The following is a 13,928-nucleotide window of genomic DNA, read 5'->3' as shown; positions in this document are numbered from 1 at the left end:
TTCCCTTACTGGTCAGTTTTGTTAATACTTCTTAAACCTGGACAAAGAAAATCATGTACCACCTTGTTACTTCAACTAGGCTTCCTAAACTAGTAAATAGGAGCTCCACTTTTGGGAAAAGAAATGAAACAAGAATCCTCTTCTGTTTTAACACATCCTAGAAGCCCTGTTCCATTGAGCCAGCCTCTGACTTGGCCTTGAATGAGGTTACTGCTCTTCCACAGGTACCAAGTATGCAAGATCAGAACAGGGGAGGCTTAGTTTCCACCTTTCCATCTGGATCTGCTATTGACTCAAAGGCAACCACATGTGGAAAGAGAATCAATTTTGGAATTAAGCCTGGCATAAAATTTGGCTTTGCCACTGAAGAGCTGCTACTTAACTTCTTTCGGCCTGTTTTAAAAGTGCCACCTACCTCCATAGAATGTTAACAATGTTTTTTTCTTTTTAAAGGGCAAGTTTCCCTTTGGCTTGCATAGGGAAGAGAGTAAGGTACAAATTAGTTTGGCCCAACAACTGGAACCTCTTTCCTCTGGCGTTAACAGTGGGATCACGGCCTTTTGCATATACACTTCCATAGGCAAATGTAGCATTAAACAACTAAGTCTATGGCTGAAAAGTAACTGAGGAAATTGCACATGCTTTGGAGAGCTCATTCACACTGTCTCCACGGCTCAGACCTTTCTTAGAACAGTCCTAAAAAATCTCAAGCACACGAAGTATATTCTTAAATATGGTTTAATACTCTTCTCCATTTCTGTACATCACAACACCAAGAGTTTGCTGTTTAGGATCTCTCTGTAGAGGCTATAGAGAATGCAAATGCTACGGTTTTCACCCCCTCTTATGTGTTTGTATTGTGTAAGTGTAATACATATCAGTATATATTGATACACACATCAATATATAATGCAATATATATCACTGAAGAGAACACATTGATTAAAGAAATACAAAAATTTGGCATCATTTCCAAACTTAAATAGTAAAAATAAAAACTACAAAAGGAGCTGCATACCCTAAATGTATCATGTGAAACAACAAGCATATTCAAAAATGTAAATTTACATCCAATTTCTCTGATCTTGTCATATATCACATTAGACCCATTTACAATGGCAAAACCCTAAGGTACTGCTATGAAGAGAGCATGTTTGCTCACTCTTGGGTGTTCTGCAAACAAACAGCAGAGCCCAAAGAAAAAGCCTGTTCTGGTGAAGCCTCCCACATTGGTGAATACCAAAGAACTGACTCTTCTTACTGGGGGTTGAGACATCAGGTTATACATTGACAGACAGTCATTTGGACCTCAGAGTACAGTGTTGAGAACCAGAAGCTTTACATTTAAGACATACTCCCTTCATTCAAGTGAAACAGGATTACTGGAACGATAGGCAGGTCTGCAACCTGGGAACAAGGAGCTGGTTCAGACCAATAAAGCTACGAGTGACTGAGTCAAGTCAGTGAAGAACAGCAGTCAGGCACTAAAGTGTTAAAAGTACCCAATTTGAAAATCAAAGGCACCCCACTACCCTAGCAGTGTGGGGTGATACCAATCGACTTTTAAAACCTTTGGTCCTTCAAAGTCCATTTGGTATCCTTTTTTCCACTGCTACCACTGGGCACGTCCTATACACTTTGTTCACTGTCACCACCTCAGGCACCCTGTCCGTGACCTTGCATGTTTGCTGGGGTCAAGTCTGATTTACAACCCAGCTGTGAAGCCTAAGCTTCAGGTTTTCAGGCCCACTTTTGGGTCCAACATGGTTAAGTCCTTGGTGCCAGAAGCTGTGTCCCCATCCCTTCCCACCCCTGCCCTTCCCACCCTCCTCCCATAATTTCTCCTATGAGAGGTGCTTGTAAGTCCCATATTTGAAACAGATGCTCCAACCCCACCAGGAGGTCAGGGGTTTACAATTACATGCACAGTCATACATGTCTCGTCTGTCGTTCCTGTGAAAAACCTTGCAGTTCATTTTTTAAAAATCAAAACATTCACATAATCTCATGCCATCCAACACAAGGAAAACACGACCACCTCCCTTTTGCAAGGACAGACCCAAGCAAAATAAAATATTTAAATATCTTTGCTTCCACTTAAAATTGCATGTTTTATTTCTCCCAATTCCAGCAATAGCATAGAAGTCCCATCATATCCATCCCAAACTGGTTTCTAGTATGCAAGATTATGTGAACCTTTGTCAAAGCAGTTGATGGTAAGGGCTCCCAAACCCTGGGCGCAAATGCGCCTGCAAAACAGATGGAAGGAAACAGAGCAGTGGCCCAAATGCTTCATGTGTCAGTTTATCTTTGCAATGCAATCTGCATCCTTGAAACTGACAGCCTGGAGGGGACGGGTAATGTGAGGGAGTGAAGTTGAAATTGCCTATTAGCTCACCCTTTCAACATTAAACAGAGACCGAGAGAAATGGTTCCAACATTTCACCACATATATTTCTTCTTACGCAGTCTAAGCTGAGAATGCCATGTAAATGGGTCACTGCGAAATGCAGCAATTTAATTTTTCTCCAATCAAAATAAGAAACAAACCAGTATATCTCATTTCTATTAACTTTTGAAGGTTTACAGCAGTTAAAGTATTTTTGCTTCTATGTATGAAGGTTAAAAAAATCTTTTTTTTTTCCCCATAAAATACAAGAGCAACCAATTTCACCATCGAGTAAAAGTAAAAACTGGGATTCTTTTTTAAATTAGTCCAAAGTGGCATTTAGGAACTAGTTGTAGGCTGCTGCGCTGACACCATGACAAACCAAAGTGTAGGGTTGGGTCTGGTTTTGTTTCGGTTTTCTTTTCAATATCCAATGCTCATGGATTAAGTTCCGGAAATGTTCCAATTGTAAGGCAGGGATCTGTTTGGATTCCACCACGGGTATGCTCCTTGGGTTGGATGCTGGAGGGTGAGGCACGTTTTGCCGGACCCATGTCGACTACCTAGTAGTCATCAAGGTCAAAAAATTCATCATCTCCTCCTTGGTATTCCATTCCCTGGAAATCTACTCGGTACCGCAAGATACCTATGGGAACAAACGAACAAACCAGTAAATAGCTGTGGCTGACAGGACCGGAGGGTGGAGAGCAGTCCCCTTGCAGAATTACAGCACACCTCTCTGGAAGTAATGATATTTTTGGGATACACAGGAAAGGTTGTGGCTGAGACCCTGCCTTTTAGTTTTCTGATTTGCTACTCACCTCCAATTCCACCAAATCCTTTGACAAACTGGGATCCTTCTTGTGACTTATCTGTGACAATTTCCAACGTAGCTCCAAATTTTTTATAGTTGTTGGCAAACCACTCCAGAAGGGGCATGCTCTCAATCAGCTCATGTTCTTGTCCTGTCTGCAGGGGCAGCCATGAGATACAGAAACAGTAGGATTAGGATATATCAAGACATGGATACTTGCTACCCTGCCTGCCAACATTTCCCTCTTCCTCTCAGATCTATGGTGTATTAAACTGTAAGCAAATTATGGGTTCTGGCGACATAAACACCAACAGCACAGAAATTCTGATTACTTCAAACAACATTCCTCCCCTGGCTCTAGCATCAGTAATGAAATGTTAACACACACTTGGCAGTTTTTCAATTTATGGTTCCTCCCATTGTCTTGAGAAGTCAGGCTGTTAAAAAGTATCTCTAGACAATATTCACTCAACAGCTAAGAGATAAGACACAACTGCTTTTTTGGAGGAGCCTTGTAAAAACCAAAGTTGTCCAACTCAGAATTTGAAGATGCTAACAATTAAAAGGGACCTGTGTTGAGCAAGTAAACCTTTTTATACTTAAAAAAAAAAAAAAGAACCAGGGTAACCATCACCTACCCTCCTTCCTTGGAATCAGACTATTATGTGGCATACGGGAGTGGACCACCTCCTGGTACTCCCACTGCTGACCAGTAGAGGTCTGGTTTCCCAAGGCTGATGCTACTCTATGCTGCCAGTGCTCTAACATACAGATTTATGTTTCCTTGCATGTATCATCAAAGCATAAACAGTCACATACCTCTTTGTCTGTAAAATGAGACTTATCCTTCTCTTGTTCTGGAGTTAGATAGAGAATTTTCTCCTCTGCAGTATTGGGGGGAAAAAAAAGTGTTAACCTGCTTTTCAGATACTAACAGGTTTAAGTTCCATGAGGTGAAAATTAGGTTAGATGAAAGGACTCCTGAACTGATTCTACCAACCTTCTTTTCATAAGCACATTAGTCAGTATGCAGTGAATGACTGTCTACCAGGTATACTGGTCCTATCATAAGGAAACATCAAAGACATTTAAGATACAGCCCTTGTCCTCAAAAATCTTAGGCAGACATCTATCAGTTCAATAGGGTACAGGCTGGAAGTGGGGAACAAGATATACATCTGCCTTTTGATTGCTCCTGAAATCAGCCACCTTATCCAATCTCCACCCCAGGCTTCTTGAATACACAGGTCAGTAACAAATGGAAACCTTATTTACTAATTATCATACCTTCTGTGCCTTGGCAATGAAGAACATATCTCATGATATCCAGATTTTCATAGACTATTAGAATCTCTACAGCTCCCATTTCTAAAGCCTTTAGTGTATCTTCAACTCCAAAACAGTACTTGCCCGTGTCCTGGCTTATTTCATCAAAGTATCGCCCTGTGGTTAGGGACAGGTCAATAAGAATGTATATTAATGTTTCTTTTTGTACATATACACCTGCTTACTCAAAAATCAGAGAAAGAGAAAAAGTCAACTTAAAAATAACTGCCAAATGTTGGTGAAAAATCACACCACTAGTCGAGGCTCCAGAAATTGAGTCTCAAGAGGTACCAGTTAAGCCAAGTACATAATCATTTGGAAATGTGTGTGTATCAAATTGGAAACACAGCCAAACAATGGCCCTATTAATCTTTAATTTGAGCTTTTGAATTATTTATCACTCTAAAACAAAGGATAATATGGGAAATTTGACTGAAGTTTGGTTCCTACTGCCAAAGGGTAAAAAACAGGAAGAAAAACAAACATTTGTTAATATTAGACATGATAACTAAAGGATGATTTAAAATAATGATTCCATTGAGGAGGATTTTAATAAAAATGCTAAACCTTCCTCTTTTACCCTTCTCAGTGTCTTGTTTTGTACATACACACATACAAAAACTTTTCACAGTAAAGAAATTGTATTTCACTGATACCTATTAATTTCTTCTCTTGAATGAACTTCACGTTGGAGAGGACCTCAGTAGATAATTCAATAGCTTGATTGAATCCATTTTCACCACCATAAGATATATCAACTAATTTTAAAACTTTTGATTGCAACCTCTGACACACAACAAAATTAAAAAAAAGAAAAAAGCACATCATTAGTACTTCAAAACACCCTTACCAAGACCCATTACCTCTTAATGGCATGCAAAACTAACCAGTGAAACCTCAGGAGGAAGAATATGGGGAAAGGTGCCCAATTTATTCATGAACAGGTCTCATGAAGATCACCTCCCCAGCCAACTGTATTGCACATCCTATTAGACTTATAAAACCAGCTCCTAGTTTCTTTGGAATCAAACTTCAATTTAAAGCCAATTATGGCAACCTACTAAAACCAGGGGCCAACACAGCGCCAAGAAAGATTCCATCCCCAAATGGCTGATTTCAAAAGAAAGTAAGTCCAGACATGGGGGAATATCTAATATTACAAATAATACACATAAAATTTTGCCAACACAGACTGAGGTTTTTAACATGGAATTTATTACTGTAAAAGAAAGAGATGTGCACATCCCAGCACTCACAGAACTCAACTACTCCCACCTAGAAACTTACATAATGGAGCATCTACTTCTCACTTACCTGATCAAACATATCAGATTGACTTAGTTCAGTTTTAAAGTCTGCTGATCCAGCTAAAACAAGACCAGCCACATTCACCTTGTCCCCAGAAATAAACAGCTGCACAGCAGTCTCAGCTACTTTTCGAACATAGTTATGTCGCTTTTCCATTCTTAAACGGGCAAAACGCAAGGCTGACTGACCTCCTCTACCTTTGACAAAAAAGTGATGAGAGAAAAAGGCATTTATTAAGTACATGACACCCTGCTAATTAAAAAGTAATTATATAACCGTGCTATTTCCCAAGGAAAGGTGAAAATCACTATTCCTTTCAGAATAAAATCGCTTTTAGTGAGTGAACACTAATTCTGTAGTCAAAAGAGTCACAAGTAACAATGCTTCTCCCATCACCTGAGATTACTTTCCCCTATTACACAATTTGCTTCCTTAATGCTGGACACAAAGGAAAAGTGTTCATGTTCTCTTCCTGGATTACCATGTTTCTTTGGGAGATCCACAGTGAATTTGTGCAGGACTTCTCTTGTATTTCCTTGGAGTGTGCCAAAAAGTGCACCACTACCATCTATTACAATGAAGCCAAACTTGCTATCATCTGAAAGTAGTGCTGTAAGAGCCTGAAAAGCAAACACAGGTACCACACCATAAATCTCAAAGCTTTGCAAAATTAAGACAAAATTCCAAAAGGACATATACAAGCCCTTTCCACTCACTCAGAACAGTATGGAGTACTACAGGAAAACCATTTCACGGAGTAATTTAAAGGCTTCAGCTATAAATATGTAATTCACATAGACAAATCTGAACCTGATGCAGGAGAAAACCAACAATATCAATGGGAAGCCTTTTTACAAAGCTGACCTAGGCACAGGAACCCAAAACTAATACAGATTTATAGGGATCAAATTCTTCCTAGGTTGTTTTTAGACTGATGGTGGTCTAGAGAACATAATATTCAAAGTCTAACCTCCAAAAGTTGACTTGCTGTTACCATTAATAATCCCAGCATTAATAAGCAGTATTTACTATGGCTAATAACAATCTTTTGTAAATCAATTCTAGGAGTACTCACTGAGGACAAAACCCAGAAACCGTCTATAAAAAGATCTAGTTTTGAAATGTTTCATTTAATTATGTCTTGAGTAACATTAATGACATCAATATCTAAAATTCAATTTTAAAGGTACTATAGATAATAATTCTGAATTTTTATGAGAGAAAATTCTTCTGGGTTAGTATTATATCATTGTATTTCTGCCTCCTGAAAGAGCAGATCTTTAAATAGATCTGGGACCCATATAGATGGGCAAGAGTTGGCGTCTATAGACATGGTAGATGACTAATTACTAGGTGGCAGCCTCTATAGAGCTAAGAAATTATTACCCATACCATTTAACTGAGGAAGAAAACAGCTCTTCATGGACTGGAAAGCAGATTAATCACTAAGAATCACCCTTTAACCAAAGCATACTTGATAATTAGCATTAAGACATGAATATTGCCCATGTTAAAAAATTTGCCTTAAGACTCTGTCTTCCAATACAGGGGGGTACACGTTTGATTCCTGGTCAGGGAACTAAGATCCCACATGCCACAGAGTGGGGCCAGAATTTAAATAAATAACTTGTTTAAAAAATGTTTTGCCTTATCCCAATTACCTCTGTAATAACTTGATTAATTTAGGTTTTCAGCAAGCCTGCTCAGCAGGGAACAGACTTATCCTTCATAATAAGAATATATAAATATCCTGATTAAACACAACTTCAGTTGTGTTGTTCAGTATGCCACATGTGTAGGTAGTTTGTAATAGTTAGAGCCCAAACAAACAAAGCTAGTTAAGACGAAATGCTATCTTGGAAAAAGTGTTAAGGTTTAGAAAAACCAATGAAGCTAACTTAAGTAAGTAAGGTAAAACTAGATAACATGAATATCATGTACTATTTAAATCAAGAAGACTCAAAATCTGCCTTTATCAAAGCAGATACAGTTAATTGGAAGAGGGTGGCAAACTGCCTCCCTAATGAAACTTTTGCCATAAGGAGGCTGTGACAGCCAAGAGAAAAATCAGTCTCCACCATCTATGCAATCGCTCAAGATCCGACTGGAACTGAACTTCCCGTCAAGTTAGCAGAATCATCCATTGTAAACTGCGTTGACAAATGTCAGTTCTAATTCCACTATAGAGGTTTTCCCCTATGTCGATGAAAGGCAAGAGACTGAACTAGAAGCCAGCTGTGAATTCCTGATTGTTCTACTGTTGACTGATTTAGGTCACTCTAATGAGGTTTCCTTTCTACCCTTAATGTTCATCATATTATGACACTTCTGTCACTCAAAAGTTTTTTTTTTTTAATGGATGGGGAAAAAAGCTCTTATGGTCCTGACTACTCAAGATTTTTATAATTTGTGAGCTGAAACTAAGAATGCAAGAAATATAGTCAAGTATCATGGATACATAAGGAGACCTAGAGTTCAGGCAGTCATTTATTTCTTTGCTTCTGATTAGTTCTTCAAACCCAGCTTAGCACTTTCCTCAAATATGCTGAATATTCACGTCATTCATTGTCATAATAATGTAATTTTTTTTTTTAAAGAGCCAGCCTTATAAAATGGAACAGTTATTTGGAAAACAGCCTGTCAATTGTTGAACTGGTTAAACATTAATTACTGTATGACTCAGAAATTCCACTTCTAGCTTGTATACCTGCCCCCCCAGTGAAAACGTATGGACATACAAAACCTTGTACACATATGTTCAAAGCAGTATTATTCATAACAGCCAAACAGTGGAAATGACAGTTTTACCAAATGATGTTAATAAGTGAAATATGGCATATCCATGAATAGATATAATGTGGAAAATAGTATTTGGTAATAAAAAAGGAATGAAGCATAATACATACCACAAAATGGATGAACCTTGAAAACACGCTAAGTAAAAGAAACAAGCCACAAAATGCACAGAAAAACAGATTAAGGGTGGCCTATAGCTGAGAGATCTTGGGGTATGGCGGTAGGGACAGAGGAAGGCCTGGGAGTGACTGCTAATAGCTATGGTGGATTTCTTTTAGGGTAACAAAAACATTCTGTTTTAACTTCTTACCTCTGTATGGAATTTGTTGTCACACAAATACAATGACGTATTAATTGGTTTGAAAGGTTCAAAGTCAATGTTGACTTTCTTTTCCTTTCCTTCTTCTGTTACAATTGTACCACAGTAAACAACCAGGCCATTTGGAGGTACTGCAAAGAACAAACAATTTCCCCACTTATATACACACCTAATTTTCCTCAATTAATAGGAAATGTTCCCACAGCCCATTGTTCCTGCCCCTTTAAATCATAATTTTCATGAAGTACAAATATCTGTAAATTTCTCAGGCAGATTTCTCTTCCTAATTTTGAAACTTGAGATGTTTTCAAAAGGATTTATTATTTTAAGTATAGTACATACTACTTAACTTTCAAAAAATAACTTAGGGGAAAAAAAAAAAACACCAAAGGAACACAGCTTATGGCTGGGGAAAGAAAGCACTTGTGACCAAAAGCATCACAACAGAATCAAAGTGGAAAATACAACCAAGACAAAGTAGAGGAGGTAAATGATCAAGCTCCAGATTACCTTTGTTATAAAGTTTGAGTCTTTGTTGTACAGATGTAATGGCTCCCAGGACTGAAAGGCGGTTTACTCGTGACTTAATGTTAGACGCAGTTCCAAACTCATCTGCTAACATTTTTGCCACTCGTGAAATCTGGTCTTTGGGAGGAATGATCAACGATATCATGCTTGTGCCATTGCTGTGGAAGAATAGCATTAGAGGTTTAAGTACTACATAAGTAAAGAATTACCATTAGTAAATGGAGTTAAAAGTGAGATGCCCCTAATATAGGAAAAATAAATCACTCTAAAAGTGACCATGAAGGTAGGGGCTATACCTCTGTAATTAAAGTGACCCAGAGCTAGAACAGTGTTCAGAATATGGTAGGTATATCAATCTTCATCAAAGAGGCAAGATTATACAATGGAGAGAAGCCAGTCTCTTCAGCAAGTGGTATTGGGAAAGTTGGACAGCGCATGTAAATCAATGAAGACACACCCTTACACCATACCCAAAAGTAAACTCAAAATGCTTTAAAGACTTTAAGACACGATACCATAAAACTCCTAGAAGAGAACACACGTAAAACCTTTTCAGATAACTCGTACCAATGTTTTCTTAGGTCTGTCTTCCAAAGCAACAGAAATAAAAGCAACAATAAACAAATGGGACCTAATCAAATTTATAAACTTTCACACAGCAAAGAAACCATAAACAAAACAAAAAGACAACATACTGAATGGGAGAAAATACCTGCAAATGATGCGACCAACAGTGGTTAATTTCCAAAACATACAAACAGTTCATACAACCAACTCAAGAACAAAAAACAAACACTATCAAAAAATGGGCAGAAGACATTTCATCAAAGGACGCTCAACACTGCTAATTATCACAAAAATGCACATAAAAATTACAATTTCCTATCACATAGAAATGCACATAAAAATTTCCTATCAGCCAGGATGGTCATCATCAAAAAGTCTACAAATAACGAATGCTGGAGAGGTTGTGGAGAAAAGGGAACCCTTCTACACTGTAGGTGGGAGGGTGTTGGTAAACTGGTGTAGCCACTGTGTTACAGTATGAAGGCTGCTTAAAAAACTAAATACACACACATGCACAGCCATGAAAAAGAATGAAATAATCCCATTTGAGGAAGAGAAAAGACATATCCCATCACTTAATGTGGAATCTAAAATATGACATAAGTTTATTTACAAAACAGACAGACAGGAAAAAAACTTAGGGTTACCAAAGGAGAAAGGCGTTGGGGGAAGGCATAAATTAGGAATCAGAGATTAACAGACACATACTACTATATATAAAGTATCAACAGATAAACAACAAGGTCCTACTGTACAGTACAGGCAACTATATTCAACATCCAGTAATAAACCATAATGCAAAATAATATGAAAAAGAATGTATATATACACATATAACTATCAGTGAATGTATATGCTGCTGCCGCTGCTGCTAACTTGCTTCAGTCATGTATGACTCTGTGTGACCCCACAGACAGCAGCCCACCAGGCTCCTCCGTCCATAGGACTCCCCAGGCAAGAATACTGGAGTGGGTTGCCATTTCTTTCTCCAGAATGTATATATATTGATTTACAATCCCTTGTGGCTAGACAGTAAAGCATCTGCCTGAAATGCAGGTGACCCGGGTTCGATTCCTGGGTTGGGAAGATCCCCTGGAGAAGGAAATGGCAATCCACTCCAGCACTCTTGCCTGGAAAATCCCATGAACGGAGGAGCCTGATAGGCTACTGAACAACTTCACTTTCACACTTCAATTAAAAAAATATGACAGGTGTTTAATTCTTTGAATGAATACTAGCTTTAGCTATATGTAAAGACAAAAGGCACTTTAAGAGGTACTAGGGAAATGCCTCATTTACCAAGGAATGAAGCAGGAGAAGCTTTGATAAAGGTGTGACAAGAAGACTGGAATTTAACCTTGAGTCCGTGGCAGAGGCTTAGAATCTGGTGGTTCTTCAGAGGATGATGCAATAACAGGATGGTGCAACAAGTCTAAATGAAATAGCAGTTTAATATCCTGGACCCCTCCTTCAAAATTCCAGGCTCACCACGAAAACTTAAGAACCACTAATTTAGCACCCTAAGTATCCTGATAATGAGAAACAAGTCTTGGATTCACATAAATATCCCAGTTAGGAAATCTCTGTCACACATACACCTTTCTCTCTAAATAAATGTACCTCTAAGTGTATTTTATATATTAATCACTTTTGAGTTTGATTAGAGAGAGAAATGCAGAGTCTGATTACCTCTGGGTACCCAAGCAAACTGAAGTTTCTACAACTAAAAACCAGGACAAAACCCTAACTTACGGAGGATACATCCCCAAGGCTTTGTCACATGGGAGCTCCCTTTTGAACAGCTACCAACCCCTCTAACCTTAATATTGATGCCAACTACTTATCTTTTTAACCTAGACATTCTCAAGACTTATTAAGTCTAGTTAAGAAATATTTTACTAGTTAAAATATTTCTTTTTTTTTTCTAATTTTATTTTATTTTTAAACTTTACATAATTGTATTAGTTTTGCCAAATATCAAAAGGAATCCGCCACAGGTATACATGTGTTCCCCATCCTGAACCCTCCTCCCTCCTCCCTCCCCATACCATCCCTCTGGGTCGTCCCAGTGCACTAGCCCCAAGCATCCAGTATTGTGCATCGAACCTGGACTGGCAACTCGTTTCTTACATGATATTTTACATGTTTCAATGCCATTCTCCCAAATCTTCCCACCCTCTCCCTCTCCCACAGAGTCCATAAGACTGTTCTATACATCAGTGTCTCTTTTGCTGTCTCGTACACCGGGTTATTGTTACCATCCTTTCTAAATTCCATATATATGCGTTAGTATACTGTATTTATGTTTTTCCTTCTGGCTTACTTCACTCTGTATAATAGGCTCCAGTTTCATCCACCTCATTAGAACTGATTCAAATGTATTCTTTTTAATGGCTGAGTAATACTCCATTGTGTATATGTACCACAGCTTTCTTATCCATTCATCTGCTGATGGACATCTAGGTTGCTTCCATGTCCTGGCTATTATAAACAGTGCTGCGATGAACATTGGGGTACACGTGTCTCTTTCCCTTCTGGTTTCCTCAGTGTGTATGCCCAGCAGTGGGATTGCTGGGTCATAAGGCAGTTCTATTTCCAGTTTTTTAAGGAATCTCCACACTGTTCTCCATAGTGGCTGTACTAGTTTGCATTCCCACCAACAGTGTAGGAGGGTTCCCTTTTCTCCACACCCTCTCCAGCATTTATTATTTGTAGACTTTTGGATCGCAGCCATCCTGACTGGTGTGAAATGGTACACGGTTGCAAAACCACACTCGGACCACATCCTTCTCCAGCCCGAGCTGCTGGGCGATGTGGCTAATTTGCTGCAGGGTGGGCTTCGGGCACTGCAGGAACATGCTCTCCAGGTTGCCTCTCACTCAGTTCTCGATACTCGTCCGCTTTCTCTTTCGGGCCTGCACAAGCGTCTCTGCCTTGCATATCTCCTGCAGATTCTCGTTGTTGTCAGCTTCCTCCACCCACTTCTGCAGCAGGGGCCGCAGCTTACACATGTTCTTGAAACTGAGCTGCAAAGCCTCAAAACGGCAGATAGTCGTTTGGCTGAACACCTTTCCAAAGAGAACCCCCAGGGTGAGCCCCACATCAGCCTGGGTATATCCTAGTGTGATCCTCTTCTGCTTTAGGAGCTTGGCAAATTGTTCAAGGTCTTTCTGAAGAGCTTTGATGTCCTGGGACTCCTCAGGGTTCGGCTCCAGCTTCTCCTTGTCCAGCTTCGCGGCGCCTGCGGGTGCGGCGCAGGGGTCCGGGGAGGCCCCCTCGGAGTTGCTCTCCACCCCGGCTCCCGCCTCGCCTTCGGGCTGAGGGGTCTCCAGGCCGCCTGGGGGCACCGGCCCCACTCCAACCTGCGGCGCACAGTAGGCCATCCCTCCACACAAGTCATAGGGCGGGGGGCACGGGGGAAGCCCCCACACCTCGGCGCCAGGCACAACCCCCGGCCCGATCCCCAACCCACCGGGAGGCCCTTGGAAGCTCATCCAGGTCCGAGGATCGGCCCATCGCCTCCACCGCCCGGCGGGGGCGAGAAGGCGAAATCAGAAGCGAGGTGTCCCACCATGGGGAAGGAAGGCACCCCCAAAATATTTCTTAACTTTAAGAAAATATTTTAAAAAATTATCAAAATATACCAATTCACTAATCATTAATCAGAACACAAACCCACTTCACACCCAATAAGATGGCCACTATTAAAAATGAAGATCATGGCATCTGGTCCCATCACTTCATGGGAAATAGATGGGGAAACAGTGTCAGACTTTATTTTTCTGGGCTCCAAAATCACTGCAGATGTTGATTGCAGCCATGAAATTAAAAGACGCTTACTCCTTGGAAGCAAAGTTATGACCAACCTAGATAGCATATTC

The 13,928-nt window shown here is 39.8% G+C and overlaps 2 protein-coding genes across 2 annotated transcripts in view; both read right to left on the bottom strand.

Annotated features, from left to right (window-relative positions):
* Nucleotides 1-722: 722 nt before the first annotated feature.
* The window catches only part of ETF1 (eukaryotic translation termination factor 1), a 29,641-nt gene continuing 16,435 nt past the window's right edge, over nt 723-13,928 (bottom strand). Inside the window, 9 exon segments of the mRNA XM_010844428.1 lie at nt 723-3,035; nt 3,211-3,358; nt 4,023-4,087; nt 4,491-4,646; nt 5,186-5,315; nt 5,844-6,034; nt 6,319-6,457; nt 8,944-9,083; nt 9,463-9,638. Of these exon segments, the coding sequence (XP_010842730.1) occupies nt 2,953-3,035; nt 3,211-3,358; nt 4,023-4,087; nt 4,491-4,646; nt 5,186-5,315; nt 5,844-6,034; nt 6,319-6,457; nt 8,944-9,083; nt 9,463-9,638 (1,228 nt within the window). The 3' untranslated portion in view covers nt 723-2,952.
* Nucleotides 12,739-13,826, bottom strand: LOC104991815 (POU domain, class 5, transcription factor 1-like). Its single transcript, XM_010844427.1, is given in 2 exon segments — nt 12,739-13,555; nt 13,558-13,826. Coding segments are annotated over 2 exon segments (867 nt in total). The 5' UTR covers nt 13,622-13,826; the 3' UTR covers nt 12,739-12,752.

This window comes from Bison bison, unplaced genomic scaffold, assembly GCF_000754665.1.
Source record: "Bison bison bison isolate TAMUID 2011002044 unplaced genomic scaffold, Bison_UMD1.0 scf7180017864203, whole genome shotgun sequence".
NCBI lineage: Eukaryota > Metazoa > Chordata > Mammalia > Artiodactyla > Bovidae > Bison > Bison bison.
This window is presented reverse-complemented; position numbering and strand designations above follow the sequence as displayed.